Genomic DNA, 12,016 nt, shown 5'->3' with positions numbered 1-12,016 from the left:
CATCACATTCTACCATTGTGATCATTATACAATCCAGAAGAACATTGATATTTCCTCTTCCTTTCCATCTCCTTTTACTCCTTATTTCTTTCTTCTCCTCTACCTCCTATTCCTCCTCCTCCTCCTCCTCCTCCTCCTCATCCTCTGTTTCCAGTAGATGTGATGCTCCTCTTCATCATTAAAGATGATCTGATGTGATCACGTGTATCTGATCACATCATCTGATTCAGTCTCCATGGAAACAGTTCATCTCTAATCACAGTCATTGATCTGGTTTTATTTATTTATTTTATAAACCTGTCAGACGTGTGACTTCTAATTAAAGCTGTGAAAGTGTGAGCGAGTAGATAAACTACTTCCTGCTGTTGTATTTGAGTTTCTGTTAAACTGTGAGGGTTTTTATTTCTTCTAAAGGTGAGATCTTGTCTCCTCTGTCTTCTCTCTGAAGGACGGAGTGAGGAGGACGATGGGGGCCGGTGGGGTGTCCCCCCGATCCCTGCTGTGGCTCACCCTGCTGGGGTTCATCCCCGCGGCGTCGGCCCTCAACCCGGACGACCCCAACGTGTGCAGCCACTGGGAGAGGTCAGTTTTATATATTTTATATATTTATATAACTCAAAACACAGTGAACTAATGGACCGCCCTGCCCGCCCCCCCCCTCCCCTCATCACAAATCACGGCCGGGGCTTTTGCCAATAATCAAAGTGCAAAAAAAAAAAAAAAAGGGCCGTATCCTCATGGGGCCACGTGGAGGCTGTAAATTCAGAGCGACCACTCGGCGTCTGAGAGCACAATGCTGCTCCTGATGAGAGCGACACAAAGTGCAGGTGCTGTGATCGATAAACGTCTCGGTGTAATCAGGACGAATTGTCCAAATGGATATTACCTCTGATGATTATTACAGTTTTCACTTCTCCACAAAGGTCAGCGCTAACCTTCACTCAAACTACTTTTGATTTAGAAAATGAAAGTTTTTCATCGTTAAATCTGACATTTCAGCAAAAACAAATACAACATGGCAAACTTACACCGATCAGGCATAACATTATGACCACCATCCTGGTGAAAAACTATTATTGTGTCGTCACGAAGTCAAGCTGATCCTCTACTACCAACGAGATCTGGTACTGAGGAGAGATGGGGAGGGAAGGAAAGAAGAGATGAGGGAGGGAGACAGAGAGGATGGAGGGAGGAAGTATGGAAGGAACAAAGGAAGGAAGTGAGGAAGCGAGAAATTAATGATGTCTAGTAAGAAGGAAGGATGGAAGTATAGAATGAAAGATGGATGGAAAGAAGGAAGCGAGGAAGGAAGAATGGATGTATGGAAAGAACAAAGGAAGGAAATGAGGAAGCGAGAAATTAATAATGTGTAGTAGGGAGGAAGGATGGAAGGAAGGAACAATGTATGGAAGGAAGTATAGATGGAAGGAAGGCAGGAAGGAAGGAAGGAAGTATAGAATGAAGGATGGATGGAAAGAAGGAAGCGAGGAAGGAAAAATAGAAGGAAGGAAGTGAGTAAGCGAGAAATTAATGATGTGTAGTAGGAAGGAAGGAAGAAATATGTGAAGGAAGGATGCATAGAAAGAAGGCAGGATGGATGTATGGAAAGGAAGAAGGGAGGAAGGAAGAAATGAAGGAAGTGTAGAATGAAGGATGGATGGAAAGAAGGAAGCGAGGAAGGACGGGAGGAAGGATGGATGGACCACCTTCCTAATATTGTGTAGGTCCAAACGTTTCCCAGCAGAACATTGAACTGTCACAAGATGGTTTTAATGTTACCTACTTCTCCTGTCAGTGGTCGTAATGTTGTGGCTGATGGGTGTACAGTAGATCTGAGAACTAAAGCAGTGTCTCTGGTTGTTTCCTGTCTCTCTGCAGCTATGCCGTGACGGTGCAGGAGTCCTACGCCCACCCCTTCGACCAGGTCTACTACACCCGCTGCACCGACATCCTCAACTGGTTCAAGTGCACCAGACACCGGTGAGAACCAGTAACGGCCACCGGTGGTTTTTAACTTCACCTCCACACAGGTTCGGTTCTAGTCTGTCCTCACGTTGGCCAACACGTCTCCATCCTCCAGATCAGTGACTGTGGTCAGGGATGGACTGTTTCCATGGAGACCAAATCAAATGATGTGACCAGATACACGTGTTTACATCAAAACGCTATTGGCAAAGAGGTTCAGCTGCTGTGGAGCATTATATCTACTGGAAATAGAACAGAAGAAGAAGAAGGAAGAATAGGAAAGAAGAAGAAGAAGAAGATAGAGGAGCAGGAGAAGAACGAGGAGAAGAAGGAGAAGAAAAAAGGAGGAAGGACATGAAGGAGTGGGAAATGGAACAGAAGAAGAAGGATGAAGGATGAGAAGAAAGAGGATAATAATGAAGAGGAGATGAAAGGAAGGAGGAGGAATTTGGAAGGAGGAGAAGGAGAAGGGGGAGGAGGAGATAATTCTCATATCTTTCTCCGCCATGTCCTCCTCCATGTCCTCCTCATGTCCTCCTCCATGTCCTCCTCCATGTCCTCCTCATGTCCTCCTCATGTCCTCCTCCAACGTCTCCATGGTCTCTGTCCACACTGATTCCATCTTTGGTTCATCTTGTTTTTCTACCTCCATGTTTCTGTTCCTCCTGGAAACTCCTCACCTGATGATGATTAGTATAGGTTACCGTGGTTATGGTAACCTATCTACCACAGATGCTTCAGCTCATGTTGACGAGCGTCCGTCGACCACATTAAACTTTCTTTCCTCCGGCTCAGAGAGGAGTCGTGGATCTGAAGCTGAAATGTCTGTGAAACATCTGTGTCCTTGAACGAGGAGGAGGAAACCTGGACATCTACGACCAACAACACCTGGTACAGAGGAGAGATGGGGGGGGGGGCAGGGAGGAAGGAAGTGTAGTAGGAAGGAAGGAAGGAAGGAAGGAAGGAAGGACCTGATGGTGGTCCATCAAAGATCTGATTATTTCTTTTATCTTTCAGCATCAGCTACAAGACGGCCTACAGGAGAGGAGTGAGGACCATGTACCGACGACGCTCTCAGTGCTGCCCTGGCTTCTATGAGAGTGGAGACCTGTGTGTTCGTAAGTACACTTAATCTCATTAGAATAATAATAATAATAATAATAATAATCTGGATTAAGACGTTAGCTCTGAGTGGAAAAGGGAGGAATCTGGTTTTATGTGATCAAGACATTTCTTTATGAAGGATAAGTAGTTTAGAAATAATATGAAAAGAGATGCAAGAAATAAAGTTCAGTAGCTGCTGTGGAGCATCGAATCTGAAGAAGAAGGAGGAGGAGGAGGAGGAGAAGAACTAGTAGTAAAACAAAGAGAAGAAGAAGGAGTAGAAGGAGGAGGAGAAGAAGAACTAGTAGTAGTATCTCTTCCTCCATGTCCTCCTCCTCCATGTCCTCCTCCTCCATGTCCTCCTCCATGTCCTGAATGTCTAGAGTCTTAGAAGACGACCAAGATGTCTCCACGTCTCCAACGTCTCTGTCCACATAGATTCCATCTCTTCTTTTTCTACCTCCATGTCTCTGTCCCTCCTCCTCCTGATCTCCATGTACCAGATGATCAGTAAAGGTTACCAGATCTCTACACCTGAATCATCTTGAGGTTTTATTCTGATCATCAGAGGAAGACTAAAACAACAACCTTCTTTCTTGTGGTCAGAACTTTCACCTCTCTCTCCTGATGCAGGTTGTTTATTCAGAATATTTCCACCACAGTAGAAACCCGTGGTTCTGCCTGGCGTCTCATTTTTCTGTCACCTACGTTGTTATTTTCCTTCTTCTTTCCACTCGATGCCTCGCTTGTTAAAAATTACATCTGGTTGAGCAGCGATTGAATCTCCGTGGTTATCTCTCTGCTCTGACACCGGGTCTTTATCTGCTGTCAAACTCAGATCAATGAGGCTCTGTTACAAAGTCGATGTGTCTCTGCTCAAAGTTTGTCCACAGAGAGATTCCACATGTGTGTAAATAGATGTTGGAGTGAGACATCTCTTCAAAACTTAGAATCTAAGCTGCTCTAAACCTTTTATTCTCCGGGGACAGTCTGTTGGTCAGCCTTTCTCCACGACGGGCTTTTTATTTGAAGCTCTGTTAAAACATAATCATCAGTTAAATCCTCATCAAGGTTTTTATTTAACTCTGAACTCTGGATTGTTGAAGATGCACAAACGCTGCTCCAGTATTTATCTCATCACATCTTCTTCTGTTTGATCGTCTGGATGTTATTAACGATGTTAGACGTCCTGGTCTCAGTCTGGATGGATCTGCTGCTCCTTTAAACCATGGACGTACCAGAGACAGAGGAAAGACAGAAGGAGAAGATGATTCATGGAGGGAGGGAGGGAGGGAGGGAAGGGAGAAAGAGTGGAAGAAAGTAAGCGAGGAAAGAAAGAGGAAGAAAGGGACAGGAAAGGGAGGAAGGAATGGAAGGAAGGAAAGAAGGAAGAGAGGGACGAAGGAAGGAAGGAAGAGCAGAAGGGATGGAGGGAGGAAAGACAGGGAAGTATGGAGGAAGGAAGGGGAAGAAAAGGAGGGAGGTAGGAAAAAGGGAAGGAAGGGAGAAAGATGGATGGAAGGGAGGGAGGACTGACAGGGAAGGATGGGAGGAAGGAAAGGGAAGAAAAGAAGGGAGGTAGGAAAGAGGGAAGGAAGGTAGGAAGAAATTGAGGAAGGGAGGAAGGAAATAAAGTGACAGGAAAGGGAGGAAAGAAAGGAACATAGGAAGGAAGAAAGGGAAAAGAGGAAGGGAGAAAGATGGATGGAAGGAAGGAGGGATAGAGGCAGGAAAACGAGGAAAAAGGAAGGAAGAGTGGAAGGAAGGAAGGTAGGATGGAAAGGCTAAAAGAAGGAAGAGAGGGACAAAGGAAAGAGGGGGAGGAAGGAAGAAAAGAAAGGGAGGAATGGTGTGAAGAAGGAAAAGAGAGAGGGAAAATGAAGAGAAGATGGAGGAGGAGAAATAATAGTAGTATGTCTTCCTCCATGTCCTCCTAGTTCATGTCCTCCTCCAGTCCTGATAGAGTCTTAGAAGACGACCCAGATGTCTCCACGTCTCCATCGTCTCTGTCCACAGGGACTCCATCTTGGTTCATCTTGTTCTTCTTTCCTTTTATTCAGATTGTTGAACAGAAACCACGTCAGCGTCTCAGAGAAACAGATCGATTATCCACCCCAGATGTTAAACTCTAAGGGGCAGCGGGGCTTTTGTTATCGGACAGAGGCAGTGAGTGTGTCAGCCTGGAGGGTGAGGAGGGTGAGGAGGGTGAGGAGGGTGAGGAGGGCTCTTTATTCAACGTCTGCTTGTAAACAACTTTATTAGATTGTCCCTCGGGGCCGAGACAAACACTCTTTGACTCTTTTGTGGCGACGCTGCACACCAGAAGCTAATTCCTGGGCGCTAACGCTAACGGCCTCGGACGGCTCTTTTGTTGCTGGAGCTAATTGAAAGGTTTCCCTCTCTCCTGCTGATTTGATTAGAGGACTTTCCTCTTTCTGAGCTTCCTGCTGGTTTCCTGGCTCTGTTTCTTGTTTCCCGTTTATCTGCATCTCTCAGATAAACATGTAATTATGTTTAGGTTTCTGTTTACTCTCATTTTTAGGCTTTAACTGGACATGTTCCGTCTTTGTTCCTCTCAGCCTGAGGCCGTTTGTCCTCCTTTTCATCCTGAATGCAGTTAGTGTCGCTTCTCTGACCGCTGAACTCCAGCAGCTTGGTCGCCGATGGCCTCATCAGCCGTGACCTTCACCCTTCACCCTCTCCTCCCCCCTCTTCTCTCCCTGAGCCATTGCCCTCCAACCCCTCACCACATCTGATTTCTAACCTCAAAAAACGCTCACGTTGTGCAGTCCTGTGATTCCAGGACAATCATCTAGAGCTGTTTTCTACTTCCAGTTTCAATATAGTTTGAGCTGCTCAGAGAAAATATTAAAATAGCATCAAATACGAACTGTAGCTATAAACAGCTGAAATAATCAAGTGAACTGCAAAGTTTAAAGTGATCTGAGCCTGAATTTATTCGTATGGTGGAACGGGTTCAGATAAAAAGTCCCAGAAGATAGAAAATAGCAACTGAACGTCTGAGATTGAAAGTAAATAAAAGTGTTTTGAGCCTGAGGCCCAGACACAACACAGAGCTGACGTCAAACCAGATGGTGGTGTGGAAATATTTGTGGATTTGAACGTTTAGATGAAGATGAAGAGCTACTGTTAGCTGGGAAGCTAGGAAGCTAGGAGGAGCTACTATTGGCTGGGAGGCTAGGAAGCTAGGAGGAGCTACTGTTAGCTGGGAGGCTAGGTAGCTAGGAGGAGCTACTGTTAGCTGGGAGGCTAGGTAGCTAGGAGGAGCTACTGTTAGCTGGGAGGCTAGGAACCTAGGAGGAGCTACTATTGGCTGGGAGGCTAGGTAGCTAGGAGGAGCTACTGTTAGCTGGGAGGCTAGGAAGCTAGGAGGAGCTACTATTGGCTGGGAGGCTAGGAAGCTAGGAGGAGCTACTGTTGGCTGGGAGGCTATGTAGCTAGGAGGAGCTACTGTTAGCTGGGAGGCTAGGAAGCTAGGAGGAGCTACTGTTAGCTGGGAGGCTAGGAAGCTAGGAGGAGCTACTGTTAGCTGGGAGGCTAGGAAGCTAGGAGGAGCTACTGTTGGCTGGGAGGCTAGGAAGCTAGGAGGAGCTACTGTTAGCTGGGAGGCTAGGAAGCTAGGAGGAGCTACTGTTGGCTGGGAGGCTAGGAAGCTAGGAGGAGCTACTGTTGGCTGGGAGTCTTGAAAATTAGGTGGGGCTTCTATTAGCTGGGAAACTGGGGGACTAGGAAGAACTACTGTTAGCTGCAAAGCTAGAAAGCTCGGAAGAGCTATTGTTAGCTGGGATGCTAGGACCCTACAGCGAGCTACTAAATTTGATATTTAGGATTTAAAATCTGGATGAATACATCGGTACTTACGGCTCTTACCCAAACACTTTTCAGTTCTTTGTTCTGCTTTGTTCCTTCTCCTCTTCTTCTTCATTGGTTTAAATTGCTGGTGCATTAACGCCACCTGGAGTCTAGATGAATATACAGCAGGTTGCTTCTCTTCAGTCTCGGTTGTTAGATATTAATTTCTAATCCTGTGGCGTCTGTGCAGGTCTGAGATTAGAGAGAAGAACATCTGTGAAGTTTCTCTTTTAATGTGTGATGCAACCGGATCTCAAGGTCAGAGCAGGAGCTTAAAACTCACTCAGCTTTTCTTTCATCGATCTTTGAGAAAACATTAAACTGAGACGCTTAGTGTACAACAGTCAGACCGGTCTGTAGCATAGTAACAATAGACTCCAGTCACCAAGAGACCTGAAACTATCCATAAACTCATTTTATAAAGTCACTTTTTCTCCTCTCTGCTCTCCGTCCTGCTGTTTTTAATTAAATCGTTATTTAATCAGGTAGACTCACTGAGCTTCACATCTCTGCTTCTAGAGACCTGGGAACAGGAAAACATTTATAATCAGACATTTTCACAATCAGCAAACACAATTAAAGTAACTAGGACACGACAATTACACGAGTCTACGTCTCCGGTTTGAGCCGCGGTGTCGATTAATCAGTTTATCAATCTATCAATCAAATCTATCAGCTGAGTCGTCCATTAATCCTCTGGTTTAACATTAAATAAACTTTGATTCAAACATCGTGACATATGTGAACGTCTGTATCAAATGATTCTCTTCAACAAAGGTTAGCACCATATCTATGAGCAGCGTCTTTAGCATCTCCATTAGCATTACCTGCAGCGTCGCCATCAGCATGGCCTTTGGTGTTGCCATTAGCAACAAGTGATGAGGACGTAATGACTCGGACTAAACTCAGGAATAGTCCAGATACTCAGCAGCTCAGCTACAGTTCTTGTTCTTGTTCTTCTACTTCTTCTACTTCTTGTACTTCTTTTTCGTTCTTCTTCTTCACTTTTCTTCTTCTTCTTGGGGGAACTGTGGCGTAGTGGTTAGAGGTGAGGCTTGGGACCGGAGGCCAGGTTCACCCTCCCTGGCTGTGGTGCCTTGAGCAAGCACCTAACCCCCAACTTGCTACAGTTTTCTTCTTCTTCTTCGTCTTCCCCACTCTTCATCTTCTTCTTCTTCTTCTTCTTCAGCTACCGGTAGTTACTGACCTCTGCAGGATTATTCACAACGACAAGCGTCTCTCTTCTGATGTTTTTGTTTGGGCTTTTTCAGGAAACATAGCAACGCGTTGACCAGTCGTTGGAGCTAGTGCAGAGTGTTGCTACTGACTTCCTGAATCGATTCTGATTCCGTGTCGATTAATTTAGAGATATTTCAGTTTCCAACTATTTTGCTTAATTCTGAGAGAGATTTCCTCCAACCTACGGTCCTCATTGGTTCCAGAGGTTTGTGGTGTCTCCTCCATCTTCTGCTCTAGTTTCTCATCTTTTGTCTTTAGTTGTCTTTGGTTTTGTCCAGCTCTTCTCTGTCCTCAGAAATCCTGACGCTGCTCTCAGAGTTAGAGATCTGAGGATCTGATCAATCGATATTGAAACTTTTTAAATGAAAATCGATTTTCTTTTTTAAAACCCAGCCCTAACGGAAACATTAGAAAACTTTAAATGCATATTACATAGACTTAGATCAGCTTTATTGATCCACAAGGGAAATTGCTGCTTGGTCACAGTAGCTTAGTTGCACATTAAAAAGAACCACGAGTAAAAGAAACATTAAATATAATAAAATAAAAAAAAAAAAGCAAAAGATGTACAGGATTAGAATATGAACAAATGGACAAGAAATCTAGACGTTAGAATATATATTATATATATATATATATGAATGATAGTACGGTGCTATAGTGTCCATTAACACGATGAAAAACATCAACTCCATTGTTCAGAGAACGAGACAGAATGACGCGCAGAATATCTCCATCATCCAGACATTAAAGTAGACGGCAGTGATTCAGAGTGTCATCTACACTTGAATGGTGGGTTAATCAGAATAACTGTTGGTCTTCTATGCATTTAAAACAAGTGTGTGATTAAGAAGTGACACTTGAAGGTCATTGTGTTGTCTGCATAGAAATGGACATTAAAGGATGAGAAGATGTTATTTATGTACCGAGGAGGAAACGGAAGAAATGAACATTTTTTGTCATTTCTGAAAAATACTTTTGAATAACCTTTAATTGAGCTGTAAGAGGACAGGTCTGGTCCTCATGTAGCTTCAGAGCATCGTTCTCTCTGAGCATCTGGTGGTAACCATGGTAACCTTTACTAATCAACATCAGGTGAGGGAGGGACAGAAACATGGAGGTAGAAAAACAAGATGAACCAAGATGGAATCCATGTGGACAGAGACGTTGGAGACGTGGAGACATCTTGGTCGTCTTCTAAGACTCTACACATTCAGGACTGGAGGAGGACATGGAGGAGGACATGGAGGAGGAGGACATGGAGGAGGACATACTACTAGCTAGGGATGGCTCGATACAACTTTTTCATGTCCGATACTGATACTGATACTGCAACTTGGAGTATCTGCCGATACCGATATCAATCCGATACCTTCTTTTCTCCTCTGTTAAGTTGTTAATAATACATATAGTTTGTATAGATGTACTTTGCTTAATATGGACATCTAAAAACACCATGGTCAAACTGTGCAACAAATATTCTGCTCCCCTAAGGGAAGAAATAAAACAGCCCACAATGTGCCTCAAGCCATAAGCTCTTTATTTAAACTTCAAATCAGTGCAAACTGCAAACTTGAATGTTTCTTCTTTCACATGTAACCTCTGGGGTTGAACTGTATGTAAAACACCCATATCAAACTAGATATAGAATGGACTTAGTTTCAATGTTCCATTGAAGACTATAGGACAGGGGTGCCCACACTTCTTTGGGTTGCGAGCTGCTTTTACAATGACCAAGTCAAAGTGATCTACCTGTGTATCCTAAGTCATATTAATTGTTGCTACAGTGTTAAAAGCTCTATCCATCTTTGTTTTTATTTTTATCAAGAAAAATTGGTGCACTGCACCTTTAGAAAAATAGCGCTGTCTTTAAGAAAGACGGTAGTCTGGAGTTGTGGTTGAAGTTGTGCATGGCTGTGGATGTGTGCCGCTGAACTGAGGGTATGTTGCAAATATAAAGTAGAAATAAATAAAGATGAACGTTTGTCTTGCTGTTTGTTTTGGAGCTGCAACAGATATTGTTAAGCCAGACTAACATCTAAAACATTTTATTTTTCAATGGTACGCGATCTACCCGCACTACCTTCGCGATCTACCGGTCGATCGCGATCGACGTAATGGGCCCCCCTGCTATAGGACATATCGCTGCACACACTTGCTTTCCTTTCTGACATTCATTTGGTCACTTCAACATGAGCAATGACTCCTTTCCGTGATGCTTCTGCAAATGCTTTATCAAGTTCGTGATGTTGAAACGTCCAGTGCTGCTGCCACCCCTTGAGACACTCGCGTTGCACAAGTTGCATTCGGTTGTTTTACTTTTCTCTTCCTTGCTGCAAAGTAACTCCACACAGCTGACATGATAAGAGCGCCAGGCTAATTCACTGTCACGTTCTGTTTACACACGCTTGCAGCAGCTGCTCTCTGTTTACGGCATGTCGCGCAAAGTTAAATTGAGCATTTGGGCTTTGGGTATCGGATCGGACGGGCTACAGTTGTTTTTTTCGATGTTCGATCCTGAAATTTTGACCAATATCGGACCGATACCGATCCTAAGTATCGGATCGAGCCATCCCTAGTCCTAGCATTACGTCTTTCTCCTATTAGCTGTCCTCAATCATCTTCTTCTTCTTCTCCTCATTTTTCTTCGTCTTCTTCTTCTTCTTCTTTACCTCATCCTTCTTCTACTTCTCCTCTTTTCTTCCTCCTCGTTTTCTCCTCGTCCTCCTCCTCTGATCAGCCTCATTGATCAGACACATATTGATATGTAGACGTTGTCAGCGTCTCTCTTCCTTCTCAAACACTTTAGTGAAGCACAAATAAACTTATTTATTCGTCTCATTCATTTAATCATCTCTCAGATTTAACCTCAATAATCTCTAAAAACGTGTAAAAGTATAATTGCTGGTTCTGAAAGCTTGTCACAATAGTATTAAACTACATATATGGACGTTTTTAAATAGTAAGTTAAACAGTAGGTGACAACCCTCGTCCTCCAGCTTCATGCTTACAGTCTTCTACTTTTTCCCATTAAAACACAAATTTGTAGATATGTGTGAAGATTTCTACATTCTTTAAATAAGATCTTTTAATATTTTTATTAAACTCTTTTATAACTTCTATCTGGGATCTTTATCCAAACACAGGGGGCCACATTTTAATAAGAGCCAGAGACTCCTGGAGGAGAGCTGATAAATCTTTAACGTCTGAGACATCAGCTACGAGGAGGATGAGCTCGGCATTAAAGATTAATACAGATTCACATTAAGTAATAGCTACCTAGTTTTACTGTTCTGTCTGGGTTTGTTGAAGCCGTATTCAGACACCTGACGTCTTCCTCCGGCCTCCAGAGAAGAAGTTTTAACTCAACTTTTGATCTTTATTTAATCGTTCAACGTTTATGTTCAGTAGCGACGTTTTCAGACGAGAGTCGGTCCAGATCAACACCTCCCCATCCTGATCAATGACTGTGATCAGAGATGAGCCGTTACCATGGAGACCAGACACATGTGTTCACATCACGACATCACGTCTACTGGAAATGGAACGGATGAAGAAGAAGAAAAAGAAGGAGGATGAAGAAGGAGGAGGAGGTGGGCAAGGAGAAGAAAAGGATGGGGAGAAAAGGAAGGATGTAGAAGAAAAATGAGGAGGAGGAGGAGGAGAAAAAGGAACAGAAGAAATAGAAGATGAAGAAGAAACATTTGGGGAAGGAAGGAGAAGAGAGGAGGAGGAAAGAAGAAGAAGAAGAAGCAGGTTTGGGAAGGAGAAGATAGAGGATGAAGAATGAGAAGAAGTAGGAGGAAGAATGGAGGTGGAGAGGATATTAAGGAGG

General features: G+C 43.7%; 1 protein-coding gene across 1 annotated transcript in view; it reads left to right on the top strand.

Moving 5' to 3' along the window:
* Positions 1-373: 373 nt before the first annotated feature.
* Positions 374-12,016, top strand: part of LOC311486106 (uncharacterized protein) — a gene marked incomplete at its 3' end in the record, with an annotated part of 69,471 nt that continues 57,828 nt past the window's right edge. The window contains exons 1-3 of the mRNA XM_084541869.1: positions 374-582; positions 1,879-1,980; positions 2,983-3,083. Coding sequence (XP_084397995.1) covers positions 467-582; positions 1,879-1,980; positions 2,983-3,083 — 319 coding nt within the window. The 5' untranslated portion in view covers positions 374-466. The remainder of the gene's footprint in view (positions 583-1,878; positions 1,981-2,982; positions 3,084-12,016) is intronic.

This window comes from Chelon labrosus, assembly GCF_963514085.1.
Source record: "Chelon labrosus genome assembly, chromosome: 3".
Classification (NCBI taxonomy): domain Eukaryota; kingdom Metazoa; phylum Chordata; class Actinopteri; order Mugiliformes; family Mugilidae; genus Chelon; species Chelon labrosus.
Note: the sequence above shows the minus strand (reverse complement) of the source record. Positions and strands in the feature narration are given on the sequence as shown.